This window comes from Triticum aestivum, chromosome 4A, assembly GCF_018294505.1.
Source record: "Triticum aestivum cultivar Chinese Spring chromosome 4A, IWGSC CS RefSeq v2.1, whole genome shotgun sequence".
NCBI lineage: Eukaryota > Viridiplantae > Streptophyta > Magnoliopsida > Poales > Poaceae > Triticum > Triticum aestivum.
The window spans coordinates 28,243,084-28,267,058 of NC_057803.1; the positions used below are offsets into that span (position 1 = coordinate 28,243,084).

The 23,975-nt window shown below is 42.6% G+C and overlaps 1 protein-coding gene across 1 annotated transcript; it reads right to left on the minus strand.

Annotated features, from left to right (window-relative positions):
- Positions 1-19,225: 19,225 nt before the first annotated feature.
- On the minus strand, positions 19,226-23,772 carry LOC123084904 (cell division control protein 48 homolog E). The gene is made up of 9 exons (XM_044506435.1): positions 23,523-23,772; positions 23,258-23,420; positions 22,362-22,590; positions 21,086-21,852; positions 20,762-20,983; positions 20,605-20,676; positions 20,236-20,517; positions 19,779-20,138; positions 19,226-19,652 (listed from the first exon to the last, which is right to left on the minus strand). Exons 1-9 carry the CDS (start codon positions 23,564-23,566, stop codon positions 19,350-19,352), a joined length of 2,442 nt encoding a protein of 813 aa, XP_044362370.1. The 5' UTR covers positions 23,567-23,772; the 3' UTR covers positions 19,226-19,349.
- Between the last annotated feature and the right edge of the window lie 203 nt (positions 23,773-23,975).

The window sequence follows — 23,975 nt, forward strand, 5'->3', positions numbered from 1 at the left end:
TCCTTTCTAGAGAAGGAGTTTCTCTCGAAAGAAGTGAGTGGGAGGAAAGTAGAACATGATGAGGTAACTGTACCTGCTCCCTTATTGGAAATTAGTTCATCACAGAAATATGTTCCTGTTATTCCTACACCAATTAGTGAGGAAGCTAGTGATGATGATCATGTAACTTCAAATCAAGTTACTACCGAACATCATAGGTCAACCAGAATGAGATCCGCACCAGAGTGGTACGGTAATACTATTCTGGAGGTCATGTTACTTGAACATGACGAACTTACGAACAATGAGGAAGCAATGATGAGCCCAGATTCCGCAAAATGGCTTGAGGCCATGAAATCTGAGATGGGATCTATGTATGAGAACAAAGTATGGACTTTGGTTGACTTGCCGGATGATCGGCAAGCCATAGAAAATAAATGGATCTTCAAGAGGAAGACGGACGCTGATAGTAGTGTTACTATCTACAAAGTTAGACTTGTCGAAAAAGGTTTTTTGACAAAGTTCAAGGTGTTGACTACGAAGAGATTTTCTCACTCGTATCGATGCTTAAAGTCTGTCCGAATCATGTTAGCAATTGCCGCATTTTATGAAATCTGGCAAATGGATAACAAAACTACAATCCTCAATGGATTTATTAAAGAAGAGTTGTATATGATGCAACCAGAAGGTTTTGTCAATCCTAAAGGTACTAACAAAATGTGCAAGCTCCAGCGATCCATCTGTGGACTGCTGCAAGCATCTCGGAGTTGGAATATACACTTTGATGAGTTGATTAAAGCATATAGTTTTATACAGACTTGCGGTGAAGTCTGTATTTACAAGAAAGTGAGTGGGAGCACTAACCTTTCTGATAAGTATATGTAAATGACATATTGTTGATCAGAAATGATGTAGAATTTTTTGGAAAGCATAAAGGAGTATTTGAAAGGAGTTCCTCAAATAAAGACCTCGGTGAAGCTACTTACATGTTGAGCATCAAGATCTATAGAGATAGATCAAGACACTTGATAAAGATTTTCAGTGAGTATGTACCTTGACAAGATTTTGAATTAGTTCAAAATGGAACAACCAAAGAAAGAGTTCTTGCCTGTGTTGCAAGGTGTGAAGTTGAGTAAGACTCAAAGCCCGACCACGGCAGAAGATAGAAAGAGAATGAAAATCATTCCCTATGCCTCAGCCATAGGTTCTATGAAGTATGCCATGTTGTGTACCAGATCTATTGTATAACCTACACTGAGTTTGGCAAGGGAGTACAATAGTGATCTAGGAGTAGATCAATGGACAGCGGTCAAACTTATCCTTAGTGGAACAGGGATATGTTTCTCGATTGTGGAGGTGACAAAAGGTTCGTCGTAAAGGGTTACGTCGATGCAAGTTTTTGACACTGATCTAGATGACTCTAAGTCTCAATCTGGATACATATTGAAACAGGGAGCAATTATCTAAAGTAGCTCCGTGCGGAGCATTGTAGACATAGAAATTTGCAAAATACATAACGGATCTGAATGTGAAAGACCCGTTGACTAAGCTTCTCTCACAAGCAAAACATGATCACACCTTAGTACTCTTTAGGTGTTAATCACATAGCAATGTGAACTAGATTACTGAATCTAGTAAACCCTTTGGGTGTTGGTCACATGGCGATATGAACTATGGGTGTTAATCACATGATGATGTGAACTATTGATGTTAATCACATGATGATGTGATCTAGATTATTGACTCTAGTGCAAGTGGGAGACTGAAGGAAATATGCCCTAGAGGCAATAATAAATTTATTATTTATTTCCTTATTTCATGATAAATGTTTATTATTCATGCTAGAATTTTATTAACCGGAAACTTAGTACATGTGTGAATACATAGACAAACAGAGTGTCACAAGTATGCCTCTACTTACCTAGCTCGTTGAATCAAAGATGGTTATGTTTCCTAGCCATAGACATGAGTTGTCATTTGATTAGTATGTTGCTATTGCTTTCTTCATGACTTATACATGTTCCTATGACTATGAGATTATGCAACTCCCGTTTACCGGAGGAACACTTTGTGTGCTACCAAACGTCACAACGTAACTGGGTGATTATAAAGGTGCTCTACAGGTGTCTCCGAAGGTACTTGTTGGGTTGGCGTATTTCGAGATTAGGATTTGTCACTCCGATTGTCGGAGAGGTATCTCTGGGCCCACTCGGTAATGCACATCACTATAAGCCTTGAAAGCATTGTAACTAATGATTTAGTTGCGGTATGATGTATTACGGAACGAGTAAAGAGACTTGCCGGTAACGAGATTGAACTAGGTATTGAGATACCGACGATCAAATCTCGGGCAAGTAACATACCGATGACAAAGGGAACAACGTATGTTGTTATGCGGTTTGACCGATAAAGATCTTCGTAGAATATGTAGGAGCCAATATGGGCATCCAGGTTCCGCTATTGGTTATTGACCAGAGAAGTGTCTCGGTCATGTCTACATAGTTCTCGAACCCGTAGGGTCCGCACGCTTAACGTTTGTTGACAATATAGTATTATATGAGTTATGTATGTTGGTGACCGAATGTTGTTCGGAGTTCCGGATAAGATCACGGACATGACAAGGAACTCCGAAGTGGTCCAGAGATAAAGATTAATATATGGTATAATAGTGTTTTGACTCCGGAAGGGTTCCGGAATTCATCGGAAGGGGTTCTGGATGTTTCCCGAAATGTTTGGGTACGAGAACACTTTATTTGGGCCAAAGGGGAAAGCCCGCAAGGTTTTTGGAAAGCACAAAAGGAAGTTTTGCGGAGTCCACGGGCCAGACACCAGGGTCCGTGGTGTCTGGGTCCAGACGCCGGGAACCCTGGCGTCTGGTCCTAGAGTCCAAGTAGGACTCTTGCCTTTCGGGTGAAACCGACTTTGTGGAGGCTTTTACTCCAAGTTTCGACCCCAAGGCTCAACATATAAATAGAGGGGTAGGGCTAGCACCCAAGACACATCAAGAAACACCAAGCCGTGTGCCGGCAACCCCGTCCCCTCTAGTTTATCCTCTGTCATAGATTTCGTAGTGCTTAGGCGAAGCCCTGCGGAGATTGTTCTTCACCAACACCGTCACCACGCCGCCATGCTGCCGGAACTCATCTACTACTTCGCCCGTATTGTTGGATCAAGAAGGCGAGGACGTCATCGAGCTGAACGTGTGCAGAACTCGGAGGTGTCATGCGTTCGGTACTTGGATCAGTCGGATCGTGAAGACGTACGACTACATCAACCGCGTTGATAAATGCTTCTGCTTATGGTCTACGAGGGTACGTAGACTACGCTCTCCCCTCTCGTTGCTATGCATCACCATGATCTTGCGTGTGCGTAGGATTTTTTTTTAAATTACTACATTCCCCAACAGCTTCCCAGTGAGCCTGCGGATTCGAGGACAGCTTGCACACCTCTCGGTTAGCCTGCGCACCGTACTGCGCTCGCACGCCTCCCGTTTAGTCAAGGTCAAGCAGCTGTCCGCACGGAACCTCCTACAGCCATTAAAACCAAGACACGTGGCATCACGTGAATGGTTAACAGAACGCACACGGTTTGAATTATACAAACGTTTGAGATATTAAAGTGGCAGCTATTTTTTCAAAATGCCTTTGTTGGCTGTCATTATTTGAGTGCGCCTTCTCTCAAAATTGACACGAAAAATACCACAACATGTCGGGTGCCATTCCATGATAGCATGCCAAGTTTCATGAATTTCAAACAAGTTTTGGATTTACTAGAATTTAAAAACCAGACATCTCAATGTTTTGTCGGCAATCAACAATGCCCTAGTGTTTGAAATTCATTCCCATTTCTTGCATGGGACCTAAGCATGCACCCAAGGACACATATTTGATTTTTCAACCAATTTATATGCACTGGAGCATGTGCATGTAGTTCAAATTTGAATTATGCACATAAATGCATTGAAAACTCAGTTAATGCATAAAAATGTCCAAACGAACCCCGAAAAATCACAAAAAATTGACACAACACTCATGTTGTTCTATGTTGACACGAGAAAATTTTTGGAAGCAATAAGAGGCAGTGGATATCGTTTCGTCCGCAAAGATTGGACGTTCCCTACCGAAACCATGATGCTTGTTGTGAGAAGCTCTGGTTTGTGAGAAGCATACACCCAAACCTGCACCAAACGGGGCAAAAAAAATTACCACGGCTTGTTGATGCCGCTCCATGAATGCATGCCAAGTTTCATGAATTTCAGACGAGTTTTGGATTTACTAGAATTTAAAAACGAGGCATCTCAATGTTTTGCCGGCAAACAACGGTGTCCTGGTGTTTGAAATTCATTCTCATTTCTTGCATGGGACCTAAGCATGCACCCAAGGACATAGATTTGATTTGTCAACCCATTTATATGCACTGGAGCATGTGCATGTAGTTCAAATTTTAATTATGCACATAAATGCATTGAAAACTCAATTAATGCATAAAAATGTCCAAACGAACCCCGAAAAATCACAAAAAATCACACAACACTCCTGTTGTTCTATGTTGATACGAGAAAAAAAATTGAAAGCAATAAGAGGCAATGGATATCGTTTCGTCCCCAAAGGTGGGACGTTCCCTATCGAAAAGTGTCGTGCTTGTTGTGAGAAGCTGCGGTTTGTGAGAAGCATATACCCAAACCTGCCCCAAATGGGACACATTTTTTACCATGGCACATTGATGCTGCTCCATGCTAGCATGCCAAGTTTCATGAATTTCAGACGGGTTTTAGATTTACTAGAATTTAAAAACCAGGCATCTCGATGTTTTGTCGGCAATCAACGGTGCCCTGGTGTTTGAAATTCATTCCCATTACTTGCATGGGACCTAAGCATGCACACAAGGACACAGATTTATTTTTTCATCCAATTTATATGCATTGGAGCATGTGCATGTAGTTCAAATTTGAATTATGCACATAAATGCATTGAAAACTCAGTTAATGCATAAAAATGTCCAAACGAACCTCGAAAAATCACAAAAATTCACACAACACTCCTGTTGTTCGATGTTGACATGAGAAAAAATTTGAAAGCAATAAGAGGCAATGGATATCGTTCCGTCCCCAAAGGTGGGACGTTCCCTACCGAAAACCATCATGCTTGTTGTGAGAAGCTCTGATTTATGAGAAGCATGTACCCAAACCTACCCCAAATGGGACAAAAAATTTACCACGACATGTTGATGCCGCTCCATGATAGCATGCTAAGTTTCATGAATTTCAGACAGGTTTTGGATTTACTTGAATTTAGAAACCAGGCATGTCAATGTTTTGTCGGCAATCAACGGTGCCCTGGTGTTTGAAATTCATTCCCATTTCTTGCGTGGGACCTAAGCATGCACCCAAGGACATAGATTTGATTTTTCAACCAATTTATATGCACTGGAGCATGTGCATGTAGTTCAAATTTGAATTTTGCACCTAAGATGGCTAGAAAACCAATTTAATGTATAAAATGTTCAAACAAACCCTAAATAACTCCAATTATTTTAAGACACACATATAGTTGCATGTTCACTCTAGATAAAAGGTCTAGCAATTCAAACACTATCCATTGCCGCTGTGACCCCATTATGTAATTCAAATCAAGATGAAAAATCAAGTAGATCGCACACAGTTTATTATCAGCAACCGTGTGAGATGCAACACAAAATATCCTGGAGCACCATCGGTGTATAGTATGCCTATGGCTTACGCGAGAAGGTGTGTCGGCTACAGTCCACAGTCGGCATCTCAAGCACACTAGTTCGCTCCCCAAATATCAATTCACTGTTCAATCGTCGCCGGTGAAAGATGGGCATGTGGACCCGCGTCGTGAGGGAAACTTCAGTAGCCCACCCCGGCGAGAGCGCGGCCGCAGCCGCCATCCGCATGCTAACAAGGTGCATGAGCGCGGCCGCAATCTGCGACCGGGCGGCAAAGGCAGCCCAAACGGCCGCTGTTGCTTCTCAGATGGCGGCAGTAACATCTGCCTCGGGGATAGCAACTGGCGAGAGCGGCACAACAGTTGTCCGTTCCGCAGTGGCGGCCTTAGCCCTGATGGAGGCCGCCCACGACCATGTCGAGGCCGCCCACGCCCAGCTCCTGGCAGTCACCGCACAAATCGAATGAAGCTTCTCCGACAACGGTCGGCAACCCACGACCGAAGAGCTGGCAATCGCTGGGAGCGTTCGAGCAGCCGTCCGTTCCTTCGCCGCATACCTTGCGACGACGGAGCCCGTCCAAGCCCAGATCGCGTTCGCCCATGCCCAGCTCGTGGCAGCCTTTTCCAAAGAGATGGTGGGCACGGATGGCGAGATGCTTGCCGAGTATGGTGCGATGGATGCCATGGAGCCCCTTCCCCAGGAGACCGTCGGGCGCGAGCTGGACATGGAGGCGGCGGCGGAGATCGGTGAGCACCAGCCGTAGTAGTACTCTTTGTTTTGTTTAATGAAGAGCGTCGGTCTTTAATTTGTTAGAGTAATGTTTAGGTCAGCTAGCTTTGTTTAATTGCTGAACTTGCTCGATTAAGAAGTGTGGGTGCGTTGTAGTCTCCTTTGTGTATCCAAATTATGCAATGACGTGGATGACCACTGTAACCATGGAAATCCGAACCAAAATTTTTGACGTTCAAACTCATCACACACGGGTTAAGCTATCTGAATCATTTGTGATGTTCACATATCATACACGGTTCTGAATAAGGGACCGTGTCTGATGACACTTTGCGTGCCAGTTTTTTCGCTGAAGCGATTCCAAATTTTCGGCTTCCGCGGGAATATCTACCTTCCCTTCCCGCCCCCTTACCAAAAGCCACATTTCCCCTGTTTCCACCTTCCTTTCCAAGTTGAAACCTTCACTCCTTGCTTGTAGTGCCGCCTCCTCGTTGGCGACCCTCCTTCACGCTGCTCGGCCTCGTCTATCCAGGTAGGTAATCCACACCCGACCCCCATCCTCCTCCTCCTTCCACATCCCACATGCCCCGACCACCGGCGTGAGCATGACACCTTCCACCCAAATCACCGACCCCTCCACCAAATAAGTGTCGCCCTAATCCATGGTGCACGCGGTATATCCAGGATCTCAAGGAGCATTTGGCAGCGGAGAAGCAAATCGCAGCCACACGCGCGGATGAGGTCGCGATGGCTGCCATTCGTGCCGACCCCCAGATCTTGGAGGAGCACCTTGCCATTTGCTAGCTATGCCGATTAAGCATGCTCGGTTTACCCATTGCGCGTGCTACTCCTGCCTTTCCTTCACAAATTCTAGTGAATTATGCTATCTAATTTTACCATGCAATATGTTGCTCTAGTGTATATGTTTTATATGTCATGCAGTGTGGTGCTCACTTATTAACTGTTTTGTTAATTAGTTGTCATCTTCAGTTAATTGTTTGGTTCAATTCTGCAAATGTGATGTTCAATTCTTCAGGCTGCAATTTTGTATTGTCTTCCATGTGAGAAATAAATCGAATTTATCTTTACAAAATACATGAGAAACGAATACAATTGCTATATTTCCAAGTTGTCAAGCATGCTTGCTTTGGTTATACATTGTGCAATGTGGTGCTCAGTTAACATTTGGTTCATTTGTGTAGTGGTGTTTAGTTAACTGTTTGGTTCAATTCTGCAATGCGATGTTCAATAGTTGTGGGTGCATTCTGTTATTGTATACCATGTGAGGAATAAATTGAATTTGGCTGTAGTAAATACATGAGAAACAAATACAATTGCTACGATTGGTTGTAGTTAACTGTTTGGTTAACTGTCTGATCTTCTATTAGGAGTATGTTATATTGTGCAATGTGGTGCTCAGTTAAAGTTTGGTTCATTTGTTGTGGTGTTTAGTTAACTGCTTGGTTCAATTCTACAATGCGATGTCCAATTGCCGCAGGTAGAATTTTGTATTGTTGTGCATGTGAGGAATAAATCGAATTTGGCTGCACTTAATACATGAGAAACATATACAAGTGCTATATTTCCTAGTTCTTAATCATGCTTGGTTTGGGTAAATGGGTTTTCCGTGTGGCTTGAATTAATATGATGAATCTGCAATGTGCTTATTTTTCATCAACATATTTTACTAATAGCATGCGAACCCTTACTTAACCTAGTGACTAATTACCTTATATGTGTTGCAGGGAAACAATGGGAAGCACTGAGGTTTACAATCGAGGTTAGCACATGCATGGTCCGTTCCCTAATAGCACATTATTGTGCAATTGCAGGAACCATTCTAATATTTTGGTTTTTAACAATTTGGTCTCGCACATGTAGGTCCTGCTGTCATAGGTTTTGACCCACTGTTTGACCCTTTTTCATATGGGGAAATGAGTTGTCCATGAATATTAATCAAATCAAGAAACTCAGAAAGATTGTTAGGATAAAGAAATTAGCGACAAAAAACAACAAGGGTTCTCAGCTCCCTTCCTATCTGTGATGTGTAAATCAAATTCTCGTAGCAAAAGAACCCACCTAATGAGTCTACGTTTAGCATCTTTCTTTTCCATAAGATATTTAATAGCAGCATGATCGGTGTGAACAATTACTTTAGAATCAACTATGTAAGATCTGAATTTATCCCAAGCAAAGACAACAGCTAAAAATTCTTTTTCAGTAATAGCATAATTGCACTGTCTAAAGTTTTGCTAGCATAATGGATAACATTTAATTTCTTATCAACTCTTTGTCCTAGAACAGCACCAACAACATAATCACTAGCATCACACATAATCTCAAAAGGCAAGTTCCAATCAGGTGGTTGAACAATAGGTGCAGAAGTTAAGGCTTTCTTAAGTGTTTCAAAGGCTTCTACACAATCATCATAAAAAACAAATGGAACATCCTTTTGTAAAAGATTAGTAAGAGTCCTAGAAATTTTAGAGAAGTCTTTAATAAACCTCCTATAAAAACCATCATGACCAAGGAAACTATGAATATCTTTAATGTCTTTAGGACATGGCATTTCTCAATTGCATCAACCTTAGCTTTATCCACCGCAATACATCATTCAGAAATTTTATGCCCCAAGACAATACCTTCATTCATGACAAAGTGGCACTTCTCCCAATTCAATACAAGATTAGTTTGTTCACATCTCTGCAAAACTCGATCAAGGTTGCTTAAGCAATCATCAAAAGAAGTTCCATAAATGGAAAAATCATCTATGAAAACCTCAACAATCTTTTTACAAAAGTCAGAGTGCATTGCATAAACCAAAAGGCATACGTCTATAAGCATAAGTTCCAAAAGGGCAAGTAAAGGTCGTTTTCTCTTGATCAGGCTGTGATATAGGTATTTGAGAGAAACAAGAATATCCATCAAGAAAGCAAAATTATGTGTGCTTAGATAGTCTTTCTAACATTTGATCAATGAAAGGCAGATGGTAATGATCTTTCCTAGTAGCTTTATTTAATTTTCTAAAATCAATTACCATTCTATAGCCAGTCACTATTGTTTGTGGAATAAGTTCATTTTTGTCATTAGGAACAACAGTAATACCTCCCTTTTTAGGAACACAATGAACATGACTTACCCATCTACTATCAGCTATGGGGTAGATTATACCTGCTTCCAGAAGCTTTAATATTTCAGTACGTACCACTTCCTTCATCTTAGGATTTAATCATATTTGATGATCAACAACGGGCTTAGCATCAGGTTCCATATTGATCTTGTGTTGATAGATAGTGGGACTAATGCCCTTAAGATCATCAAGAGTATATCCAATAGATGCACGGTGCTTCCTCGAAGTTTTCAATAATCTTTTATCTTCATGCACTATAAGGTAAGTGTTGGGAAATGTTGCATGGAAAATAAAAAAATTCTACACACACGCAAGATCTATCAAATAGGTGCATAGCGACGAGAGGGGGAGTGTGTCTATGTACCCTCGTAGACCGTAAGTGGAAGCGTTTGACAACGTGGTTGATGTAGTCAAACTTCTTCGCGTTCCAACCGATCGAGCACCAAACGTACGGCACATCCGCGTTCAACACGCGTTCAGCTCGATGACGTCCTTCACCTTCTTGATCGAGCAAGACGACGAGGTAGTGGATGAGTTCTGGCAGCATGATGGCGTAGTGACGGTGATGGTGAAGCTATCTCTGCAGGGCTTCGCCTAAGCACTACGAAAATATGACCGGGTGTGTAAACGGTGGAGGGGGCACTGCACACGGCTAAGATAATATACTAGCTGTGCTAGGCGCCCCCCCCCCTCCCATATATATATATATAAGACGGCAGTTTGGGACACCTAGGTGCCCAGGCTCCTCGCCTAGATGCTGTTGGATCACACTAGTTTTTGTTGATAAGATGTGTTTAAATTTTGCATGCATACCTGCATTACTATTTTTCTATTTGTTTGCATGGCATTACTGTTGCGGGAAGTAATAATGTTTGTCTAATTAATACGTGTCATTATTTATCCCTTCTTGATAGGAAATTGTAATTATTTATTTATCATAATTTTTGGCATGCATCATAGATGCAAGATAAATTAATTAGAAAAATACTACGCAACATTTTTACCACGTACACCAATACGTACGCGTTTTCATCGAGTATAACACCAACACATATATTTATTCTCGTTGGGTATAACACCAACACATACATATTTTTATTGGGTATAACAGCAACATGTGCATATTTTTATTAGGTATATACTCGTTAACTGGTATCGCGGTCTAATGAAATATATATGTGGGTTTCTCGGGTACATTTATCACTTATTGAAAGGTGTGAAATTTATGGTTATATTCAGATAAAATTTATATCGAGTTATATATATTTATGTGAATATTTTCATTGGGTATAACACCAACGCGTACATATTCATGTGTATATTAACATCGAGGTATGTATATTCATGTGTATATTCACATTAAGGTATGTATATGTATGTGTATATTTCTATTGAATATAACACCAACACGTACTTATTAAAATCTATGACGTTTATGTGTATATTTTTATTGAGTATAAAACTAAACGTACATATTTTCATTAGGTATAATACCCACTAACTGGTATCATGGTCAAAAAACATGTACACGTGGTTTTCTCTTTGTTACATGTGCGTATATACGCATTCAAGTGTGAGTGTTCAGATTATTTTTGTTTTGGAAAGAAATCATTAACTATTTAGGTTACTAGTGCATGCAAACAAAATATGGAAAGCCATTAATTGTCAATTGTATGACATGCACTATTGAATATGAGTTACCATAACAGGCCTAGGTGCCCAGGCACCTAGGTGTCCTAAACAATTTACCTATATATATATATATATATATATATATATATATATATATATATATATATATATATATATATATATATAGGTGGGGGAGGGAGCAACTAGGAGGCGCCCCCAAGTAGGCCGAATCTTACTTGGGGTCTCTTCCCAAGTGCCCCCTCTCCTTATTTGGAGTGCGTGAGGAAGGAAGGAGGAGGTGGCGTCCCGCCCTTCCTTTCTGTCCTGAGGAGGGAAAGGCGGGAGGGGTCATCCCTCCCCTTTCCTTCCCCTAGGGCCGGCCAACCATGTGGAGAGGCGCACCAGCCCCCTAGTGGGCTGGTCTGTCCCCCCCCCCTTTGGCCCAATAGGCCCATACACTTACCGGGGGTGTCTGGAACCCCTTCCGCTGACCCAATGACTACCCGATGCACTCTGAAACTATTCTGGTGTCTGAATACCATCATCCTATATATCAAGCTTTACCTCTCGAACATTTTGAGACTCCTCATCATGTCTGTGATCTTATCCGGGACTTCGAACAACATTCGGCCACCAAATCATATAACTCATATAACACTATCATCAATGAACATTAAGCGTGCGGACCCTACGGGTTCGAGAAATATGTAGACATGACCGGACACCTCTCCGGTCAATAACCAATAGTGGAACCTAGATGCACATATTGTTTCCTACATATTCTACGAAGATCTTAATCGATGGAACTGTTATGACAACATACGTAATTCCCTTTGTCCATCGGTATGTTACTTGCCCGAGATTCGATCGTCGGTATCTTCATACCTAGTTCAATCTCGTTACCGGCAAGTCTCTTTACTCGTTATGTAATACATCATCCTGCAACTAAATTCTTAGTTACTATGCTTGTAAGGCATCTTATGATGTGTATTACCGAGAGGGCCCAGAGATGCCTCTCCGATACTCAGAGTGACAAATCCTAATCTCGATCTATGCCAACTCAACAAAAACCTTCGGAGATACCTATAGAGCATCTTTATGATCACCCAGTTACGTTGTGACGTTTGATAGCACACAAGGTATTCCTCCAGTATACGGGAGTTGCATAATCTCATAGTCAAAGGAATATGTATTTGACATTAAGAAAGCAATAGCAATAAACTAAATGATCAATATGCTAAGATAATGGATGGGTCTTGTCCATCACATCATTTTCCTAATGATGTGATCCCGTTATCAAATGACAACTCATGTCCATGGTTAGGAAACCTTAACCATCTTTGATCAATGAGCTAGTCTAGTAGAGGCTCACTAGGGACACGGTATTTGTTTATGTATCCACACATGTATTTAAGTTTCCGGTCAATACAATTCTAGCATGAATAATAAAACTTTATCATGATTTAGGAAATATAATAATAACCATTTTATTATTGCCTCTAGGGCATATTTCCATCAGTTAGCACTAATAATAATAGGATATATCTTCTTTTGATCTAGATAAGCATATTTCAGAGTATCAGGTAATTGTTTTAATTCAAACACAGGATCACCCTTAGGTGGAGGAGGACCCCCTAGAGTTTCAACAAGAAAGTTATGTTTGAGAATACGTTGTTGTTCAAAAAACATCCTATCTATTTCATTTCTTTCATGCAAGTGCATATCATTTTCATGGTCGAGCAAATATTGTTCTAATGAATCAGTAGGAGGTATGGCAATAGAAGCAAGACCAATTATTTCATCCTTACTAGGCAATTCTTTATTATGAGGTAGCCTACGAAACTTAGAGAAATTAAACTCATAAGCCACATCACCAACATTAGCACCGACGGTTTCTTTCTTGCAATCTATCTTAGCACTAACAGTGTTCAAGAAAGGCCTACCAAAAATAACGAGACAAAAATCATCTTGTGGAGAACCAAGAACTAGAAAATCAGTAGGATATTTTATCTTTCCACACAAGACTTCAACATCTCTAACAATCCCAAGTGGTGTGATAGTATCTCTATTGGCAACTTTAATAGTGACATCAATATCTTCTATTTTAGCAGGTGCAATATCATTCATAATTTCTTGGTATAGAGTAAAAGGAATGGCACTAACACTAGCACCCATATCACATAAGCCATGATAACAATGATCTAATATTTTAACTGAGACAACAGGATGCCAACAACTAGTCTATTTTTGTCTTTAGTGTCGGGTTTGGCAATTCTAGCAGCTTGATCACAAAAGTAAATAACATGCCCATCAATATTACCAACCAAGAGATCTTTAACCATAGCAATACTATGTTCTACTTTAATTTGTTCAGAGGGTCTAGGTGCTCTAATATTACTTTTGTTAACCACGGTTGAGACTTTAGCATGCTCCTTTATCCTAAAAGGGAAAGGTGGTTTTGCAATATAAGCAGTAGGAACAACAGGATCAACAATGTAAATGATAGTCTCATCCTTAACTATAGTTGGTTCTTTAATTTCTTCTTTAATAGGGGGATGATATTTAAACCACTTCTCCTTAGGGAGATCAACATGAGTAGCAAATGATTCACAAAAGGAGGCTTCTATCTCAAAGTCAGGTCCATATTTAGTGCTAAACTTGTGAAAAGAATCGGTCTTCATAAAAGATTTAACACAATCAAACTCAAGCTTAATACCTGACTCTTTAACTTCATCGAGTTCCCAATCTTCAGAGTTGTGTTTAATACTTTCCAAAAGATCCCACCTGAAGTCAATAGTATTCTTCATAAAAGAACCAGTACAAGAAGTATCGAGCATGGATTGATCATCACGAGAAAGCCGAGCATCAAAATTATGTATAATAATATATCTCTAGAACTCATGATTGGGGCATGAATGTAACATTGATTTAAGCCTCCCCCAAGCTAGAGCGATACTTTCTCTTTCACGAGGCCAAAAATTATGTGTGTGTGTGTGTAATTCCAATCCCGATGAACTAAATGCATCGGATATTTTTTTTTGGTGAAATTCCAATTCCAAGCTCCAATATCATCACATAGCCTATACCATGTCAATGCTTTTCCCCCCAAAGAAAAAGGGAACCCTTCTTCTTAACTTCATCTCCATGTAAACCTGCAAGCTTAAATAATCTAGAAACTTCATCCACATAGGTTAGGTGCACATCGGGATATTTCGTTCCATCTCCTGCATAAGGATTAGCTAGCAGTTGTTCTATCATACCCGAAGGAATCTCATAACTAATATTTTTAGTAGGTGAAGTAGGTTGAGGAGAAACTCTTTGTGTTTCCGGTCGAGGTGAAGATACCCCGAACAAACCCCTCAAAGGATGGTTTTCCATAGTAACAAGTGAAAGTAAATTTCAGCATGTAATATAAATTTTTCATTATCGATTTCCACTTACCAAGAGCGCTTCACTCCCCGGCAACGGCGCTAGAAAATAGTCTTGATTACCCACAAGTATAGGGGATCAATCCTAGTCCTTTCGATAAGTAAGAGTGTCGAACCCAACGAGGAGCAGAAGGAAATGACAAGCGGTTTTTAGCAAGGTAATTTCTGCAAGCACTGAAATTGTCAGTAACAGGTAGTTTGATAGCAAGATAATTTGTAACGAGCAAGTAACGGTAACGGTAACAAAAGTGCAGCAAGGTAGCCCAATCCTTTTTGTAGCAAACGACAGACCGGAACGGTCTCTTATAATAAGCAAAGCGTTCTTGAGGGCACACGGAAATTTCATCTAGTCACTTTCACCATGTTGGTTTGGTTCACGTTCGCTGCTTTGATAATTTGATATGTGGGTGGACTGTTCCTTGGGTGTTGTTCTTACTTGAACAAGCCTCCCACTTATGATTAACCCATCTCGCAAGCATCCACAACTACGAAAGAAGAATTAAGATAAAATCTAACCATAGCATTAAACAAATGGATCCAAATCAACCCCTTACAAAATAGCGCATAATTAAACTAGAGTTTAAACTTCTGTCACTCTAGCAACCCATCATCTAATAACTACTCTGCAATGCATTCCCTTAGTCCCAAAGATGGTGAAGTGTCATGTAGTCGACATTCACATAACACCACTAAGGGAATCACAACATACACATCATCAAAATATCAAACGAATATCAAATTCACATGATTACTTGCAACATGACTTCTCACGTGGCCTCAAGAACAAGGGAAACTACTCACAAATAATATATGTTCTCAAGATCAGAGGAGTAATACATATCATAATGGATCTGATCATATAATCTTTCACCAAATAAACCGGCTAGCGTCAACTACAAGATGTAATCAACACTACTAGTCACCACATGTACCAATCTGAGGTTTCGATACAAAGATTGAACACAAGAGATGAACTAGGGTTTTAGATGATATGGTGATGTTGAAGATGTTGATGAAGATTGGCCTCCCAAAGATGAGAGGGTTGTTGGTGATGACGATGGCTTCGATTTCCCCCTCCCGGAGGGAAGTTCCCCCGACGAAATCGCTCCGCGGGAGGGCAAAAGTGCTCCTGCCCAAGTTTCGCCTCGAGACGGCAGCGCTCCATCCAGAAAGTCCTCTCCTTATCTTTTATAGGTCAAAAGACCTTATGTACCAGAAGATGGGCACCAAAGGTGGCTTGGGCCCCCACTACCCACCAGGGCGCGCCTGGAGGGGGTGGCGCGCCGGCACCTGGGTGGCCTTCTCTGGTATTTCTTTATTCCAATATTTTGTATATATTCCAAAATAATTCTTCATGAAATTTCAGCTTGGAGATGTGCAAAATAGGTATCTCTGACGTAGCTTTTTCTGGTCTAGAATTCCAGTTGGCGGCATTCTCCCTCTTTGTGTAAACCTTGCATATTATCAGAGAAAAGGCATTAGAATCACTCCACAAAGTGTTATAATGAATAAAAACACTACAAATAACAGTAGGAAAACATGATGCAAAATGGACGTATCAGGTGCTGGCGGCTAGGGTTCTCTCTTCCCCTAGGTCCCTTCACGAAAGTGTCTTGTATAGACGTGGTGGAGCTATTGGTACTCCATACAGGCGCTCATGGGATGGAACACCGTCTTTTGGTCTGCTCCGCCTAATGACTTGGGTTTCTTCATGGAAGTTGCTCCAATTGGCTTGATTTCAGTAATTCTCCTTGGTTTCCTTTCATATATGATATTTCCTACCAAACAATGGAGAAACAAATTTTCTTCCCTTTTGAAGGATTAGTGTTAGAAATATCCGAAGATTGATAGAAACCCGGTGAAAACCAAATAAGGCCATCAACCAATGGCGTGCAACCCCCCCCCCCCCACACACACACCCCATCTCCCCTTCGACCTCACTTCCCCGGTCGAGCAGCAGAAGGTCAGGCGGTCGCCTTATCCGCCACCGCCGCCAATGTGGTTCCTGATCTGCACCCTCATCACGTGGCGGGTGTGTCGGTTGCTTCCCACATTCACGCATGCCCAAAGAGGACAGAGCTCGCAGCGACTCAGCTGTGACGTACGGACGCCATGGAGCTCGCCAACAAGGTCCCCTCCCCTCTCTCGCCCCCTTCTCCTTTTCGATTCGATCTGGGTGTTGCACTGTTATTCCTCACACGGGCCCGATTTTCTTTTTTTCATGTGGGTCATCATCAAGGGCGGCTCACGAGCTCGTCAAGGCCTTGAGCTTCTAGCTCGTCCTCTGACGCTCTCACAGTGAGTTCTGGCTCAACTCCCTAGTGGTGAAGATGGAGCAGCGAAACAGCTCCATCCAATGGTTGCTCAAGTGGGACAAGAAGCCTAGCCCTCCCCTATCCAACCTGCCATTGGAGTTCTGTGAGACCCTGGCTGTCATCAAAGCCGAGCGCGACCACCATGAGAGGGTCCTCGTCGACTTCAAGCGTGAGGGTCATGCCTACGTCCGGATCGATGTCTTCAATGATGGCGACCCAAGTACAAAACTCCATACGAGACATGCAATGTCTTTTCGACGGGCACCCCCGGCGAGTGTTGGCTCGACTCCCTGCTCACCTTCTTCGCCATCTACTGTGTATGGAGAAAGAGAGAAAGGAGTTGGTTGATGCCCATGAGGTGTTAGATGTAATGCCACATAGAAAATGGAGGAGGAGAAGGACGAGGACAAGGAGGAAGACAAAGTCAATTCGCCCTCATGGCACTTTTTCTGCAACTCAACCTGACGGGTGGGCCCGACCAATTAGTGATGTCATCAAAGTCATTAGAATTTTCCATCCGTGTTTGTAGGCACTGTCAATTTTTTGGTGTCGTGGTTTTTGCAACGAATTGTAAAGTGTTGGTTTTTCGTTAATGATGCCGCTATTGTGATGGTTCTATGCATTTTACTCATGATACTAACATCACAACGAACACAAAATTAGTGTGCATCATCCCTCATATTACATTGTAGAGTAGGTCATGTATTCTCAAAAGAGAAAAAAGGAAATAAATAGTAGTAGATTCGCTAAAATCCGGTCTCGCAAATTTGATATAAGGGTTGCCTGTATAAAAATGTGGTAATGTGAGGCCTCCTGCAGAACAGATCATGTAAAATCGTCCCGTAAAACTGGACGATTCACGTACCACAAATTTTACGGAGCTTTGCAAATTCATGATTTTCAACAATATAAACTTAACAAAATCACAATATAAATCAAACTTATAAATGGTTCGGAATGCAAATCACAATTCAATATCATCTTCATTACAACAAATGTTTAAATTCAAATAATTAATACAACAAGAAATGGTCCACCAGGAAAATAGTTGTTCAAATCACACACAAATACATATAAAATTATTAAATAAAATGGGAGTCTATCTCCCATACAATTGTCATTGATGCTCAACAAGATCATTACGGAGCTGGTAGTGCATCGCATTGTTTTCAATCTTTTTATAGATCTCAAGAAATGCATTGATCTCATCCGGGTCCATGGCAGGCTTCACACGGCTACCAACATTATCATAGTAAAACTAATTTTAAATCCCTGTCATCCTTAAGAATCATGTTGTCTGGAATTACACATGCAGAACTTGCAACACACCAAATACCCCCTCAATATCATTTGGGCTTGCTCCTTGTGCTTGGGCAAAAAAAATATGCTTCTTGATTTTTCGGGTCACTTATGGTCTTGACAAATGTTGACCATGGAGGATAAATACCATCAGCAAAATAATACCCCTGGTATAATCATGTCCATTGACGGTATAGTTGCAAGCCGGAACTTTTCCACTAGCTACCTGAGCAAAAAGATGATATCGACGCAACACAGTGATATGATTGAAAGACCCTAGCAATCCAAAGAAGCAATGCCAAATCCACAAAGTCGTGTGAAGCCACGGCTTCGAGCACAATAGTTGGTTTACGTTTGTGGCGGTGTATTACCTTGCCCAAGCCACCGGCCAGTTCTTCCACCTCTAATGCATGCAATCCACACTTCCAAGCATCGCTGGCCATCCTCTTGCTTCATTCATCGCCATCAACTTCTCTGTGCCCTCCTTATTTGGACCTTGAAGTTACTCCGGATCAATATCTTCCCAAACATCTGCACACATTTGAGTGTGCCCTCCTTATTTGGACCTTGAAGTTACTCCGGATCAATATCTTCCCAAACATCTGCACACATTTGAGGGTGGTATCTTCTCCAATGCGAAGATACTCATTGATGTTGTCGTCCAGAATGACATGCAATCACTCGCATTTTTTGGTATGAACAAGCAAACCGGCAGCATTCCTCCAGCGAGTGAAGAAACAACAATTTTGCTTGCAAGCTTCAACGGTGCGAACAAAAGAAGACGAGCCGGATATGTCGGTACGCCAGCAAGTAGTTGTGGCTGAGAGCTTGGTTGCATAGAATGCAAAACCGGAAAACCGGACAAACCGGACAACCTATATGTCGACAAATAATTCTACTGCAGAGAGTATAAATCAAGAGGCGCATGATCAAAAGAGGCGTCCCCATCCAATAATCTCAAGCACTATTTTCAGCGCACATGAACACGGCATGACAAATGCAAAGCTACTCAAAGCAACATCACAGAAAAAAAGATAAAGCTGGAAATAACGGGCAGAACGATTAACTGTGCATCACAATATTAACTTAAGAACATAGTTCTTCCGTGTACTGCGTACCGGAGCACAACATCTACGAACGCGAAAGGATTTAGCTATATAAATCATCATCGTCAGCTGCTGCAGCAGCGGAAGCAAAAGGGTCGGCCGCAGCGGCAGAGGAAGCGCCCGCAGCCGGCTGATCAGGGAAACGGAACTCGCTGCCGAATCCACGAGACTGCTGCAGAGTCTGGGCAAAGGCCTGGTACTTGCGGATGTCGGCGTCGCTCACGCTCCGGCGCGCATACTTCATCGACTCCTCGAAGTGGGCAGCCCTGATCTCAGCAACCTCATCAACATCGTCCTCCTCCATGGCTTCAGGGTTGTCCTTCCTCCGCCTATCCCTCTCGATGTCCTGGAAGGACAAGTTCCATTAGACCACAGGTATAAAACAAGAGGGTTGTATGCCAGAAAATTAAGTGCTTCAAAAGGATTGATTTGCTAGTCCTACTGCAGATCAATTAATAGAAATTACTGGTACCTTCTCGATGTTCTCCCTGATGGCATACTTGCAAGCACGCTGGCAAATTTCAGTGATATCAGCACCGCTGAACCCTTGAGTGTACTTGGCAAGAGCACTCAGATCAATATCCTTGGCCAAAGGAGACTTTCTGAGGCAAGCTTTGAAGATCTGGTGCCTTGACTCGACATCAGGAAGAGGGATGTAAATAAGCTGATCAAGACGCCCTGGCCTAAGCAGGGCAGGGTCTATGATGTCTGGCCTGTTGGTAGCACCAATGATGAAGACGGTTTTCTTAGCATTCATGCCATCCATCTCAGTCAGCAGCTGGTTCAGCACTCTATCAGCAGCACCTCCAGCATCCCCACTGCTGCTTCCTCTCTGTAATATGGTCATTGTTATCAGCCATTATGAAATACAAAGAAAAAACTCACACAAATTCACACACACACACAGAGAGAGAGAGAGACTGACTGACCTGGGTAGCAATAGAGTCAAGCTCATCAAAGAAGAGCACACATGGTGCTGACCCCCTAGCCTTGTCGAATATCTCACGCACATTGGCCTCACTCTCACCAAACCACATGGTAAGCAGCTCAGGCCCCTTGATACTGATGAAGTTAGCCTGGCACTCATTTGCAATTGCCTTGGCCAATAAGGTTTTACCACAACCAGGAGGGCCATAGAACAAAACACCCTTGGAAGGAGACATGCCAAACTTCTCAAATTTCTCCGGATGCTCCACAGGGTATTGAACAGTCTGCAAGAATTTCATTTTTGTTATACAACCTACAGCTAGAACACAGCAAATTTAAGAATAGAGATAAACATAACAGCAGCAAAATACCTCCTGCAACTCCCTTTTGACATTCTCCAGCCCACCAATATCTTCCCAAGAAACATTGGGAACTTCAACAACCTGATTTTCAGAAGATAAAAGGTGAGCTCTACAAAACATGCATATACAAAACAAAATTGACAAATAAAGTCAAAGAGATGCTCACAGTTTCACGGAGAGCAGACGGGTTGCTTGTCGTCAGGGCGGTCTTGAAATGGTCATTTGTCACAGCCATAGAGTTGAGTATCTCAGCATCTATTGTCTCGTCCTCAAGATCAATAATATCCATCTTCTCACGAATGCATTGGAGAGCAGCCTCGGTGCAAAGAGCAGCAAGATCAGCACCAACATACCCATGAGTATCCCTTGAAATATGTTCCAGTTCCACCTGCAATACAATTAGAAATGTCAATCAAGAAACGATTTCATCAAATTGAGCAATCACCCAGAAAGATATTGCATTCAAGGATTATTAATGAAGATCACTTACATCTTCAGCCAACTTCATGTTTTTGGTGTGAATCCTGAGAACCTCAAGGCGCCCAACTTCATCAGGGACTCCAATGTCGATCTCGCGGTCAAACCTACCAAATCTTCTGAGGGCAGGATCAATACTGTTTGGGCGGTTTGTAGCACCCATGACAATAACATGTGCACGGGATTTAAGCCCATCCATAAGAGTCAACAGCTGTGAAACAATACGCCTTTCAACTTCTCCATTGGTCTTCTCTCTCTTCGGGGCTATTGAATCAATCTCATCAATGAAGATGATTGATGGTGCATTCTTCTCTGCTTCTTCAAATGCCTTCCTGAGATTGCTCTCGCTTTCTCCTGCTAACTTGGACATAATTTCTGGGCCATTAATCAGAAAGAAGAACGCACCCGTCTCATTGGCAACAGCCCTTGCAATAAGGGTCTTCCCAGAGCCAGGTGGTCCAAACAGCAATATGCCCTTTGGAGGCTTCACGCCGATAGACTTGAAAAGTTGAGGGTGACGCAGTGGGAGTTCAACCAGTTCTCTGATCTGGGCCATTTGCTTCCTGACTCCACCTACATCATCGTAGCCAACATCATCAAGCCTCTCCTCATCCTCCCTCTTAACAGGCTCACCATCACAGAAGATCTCAGTGTCTGGTGCAACAATGCAATACTCTGCCGGGTCAGTCTCAATAACCTTGAACTCCACACTTCTCATACCACCCCTCACAAGGAAAAGGTCTCCCTTTCTCAAAGGACGGTAAGCTTCAAGGAAGTATGCTGAAAAGCATAAGACAAAGACAATATTAGTGAAAGGTTCTTGGATGCAACGAAGTAAGGATAGCAGATTGTAGACAGTAGATCATCCCAACAAAACAAAGGCATACCATGGATTCTTATATTCTAGTTTAAGTGTAGCATAAGGTACAGTGAATTAATGTATCATGATAATAGTTCAGTGGATAGCAGATTGTAGATCATCCCAACAAAATATGGCAAGGCATTTCAAGGTTTCTTATCGGTAGCAGCGTCAAAAAAGTGTAGCATAGGTACAATGGATTTCTTTATTTCAATGAAGATAGTTCAGGGTACACACAAATATTATATCATGGGGAAAAACACTATCCGTTTACACTTATAAACAAAGGTGTTGGCTTTAAAAGACTGTATAAACAAAGTTGTGAACAGCACACCAGAAAAACCCAGATGATATGCTAAGCACTGGAGGTTAACTAACTTAGGTCATGACAAAAGATAGGGAGAATATTAAAGTGATAAAGAAATCTCACGTTTCAAGAACGCGTCAAACAAGTTTCCAGTAATGCCTTCAACTGTGTCATCAATAGGAAGTGTGTGCACCCGCTTCCCGTATTTGACATCAGGGCATTGGTGAACAGACACCACGTCACCAAGTCGCACTCTCAAGTTCTTCCTGACGGTCTTGTTCATTCTGATCTTTGGCTCCTCACAAGTGTCATCTGCAAGCACAATGCAGATTGTGTCCTTCCTTTTCTTACCCTGTAAGACAGTGATCCTAAATGTCAGGAGGCATGAATGAAGAACTAGTAGCTCGCTGCTAAAATAATAATAATTATCATATAGCGCCAATACAGAGAAGCATCCAAACTTCAAACATGTTCCAATCTACTCCCTCCGTTCCGAATTACTTGTCGCAGGTATGGATGTATCTAGATGTGTTTTAGTTCTAGATACATCCATTTCTGCGACGAGTAATTTGGAATGGAGGGAGTACATCTTGCCCCACAGAATCATAGAAGGTTATGATTATAAAAATACCAACTGCAGTACACATTGCGGTGTCCATGGTAAACAAAAATACACATCAATCAATATATTACCATATTCCAAACAGGGGGTACCTCAATTACATCACGCAATGGTACTGTAGTGCTTAGGAAATACTAGTGCATAAAGGAGAAAGCTTTTAACTCCCAGGAGTCCACAGTTATTAACTCCAAATCCATTGGTATTAATTAAGCAACCTAATCGCATCAACCAGCTAAGATACATACTAGATATATGCAGCTATCCAGACCCCAGTAAGTAAAGCAGTGTGGCCAACCACACCTTAAACTCTGTCTGGCCAGTAGAGAAGCAGCTAAGTAAATAATACACTAAGAGGAAGTGATTAGAAACAACCGAGGCCCTGGGATGTGGCGCGTACCTTAAGAAGGACCGTGTCGCCGCGGAAGAGCTGGAGCTTCTCCATGGTGTCGGGGTGGAGGGCGACGACGGAGTTGTCATCGTTGGTGGCCTCGTCGACGACGAGGCGGTTAGGGGACTTCTTCCGCTCTAGAATCGCCGTCGAGTAGTCCTTCTTCGACTTGCTGCGGCCGCCCCAACAACAAAAACGAAAAATCAGCAAAACAATCGGCCAGATCGGAAAGCGCAGGAGAACCGAGGAGCCCTAGATCGGCGCGGGATCTTACGGATCGGAGGAGGAGGCCTCGCCCTGCGGCGTCGGGGCGGCCATGCGGGCGGATCCAGGGTTCGCCGGCGCCGCTAGGTCTCTCGGCGGGGCTGCTGCTGCGGGGGGTTGCGGATATCCTTCGTTCCGCCTTGGGAAGTGAAGGAGGTGGGCGAGAGAGAGGGGATTACTTCGCCATTATTTATAGCTTCTTTCGTGCGCGGAGGGGTTTGGGATTTTCTCCCCTCGGCGACTCGGGCTCCGGTGCGGGAGTTGTACACGGACGCCATGACGTGCGGGTCCGGGACGCCCGGGGCCCGCCTGGCGGGCTCTGTGACGGCTCCGGGCCTGGGTCGCGCGGGCCGCGCCGGAAGGCTCTGGAAGGCGTGGTCGTCTCGTGTGTGCGCGAGGAAACAGTGGTTGGTTGGGTGATGGCGATCGGATGGATGGGAGGGAGATGATCTCGGTTGACAAG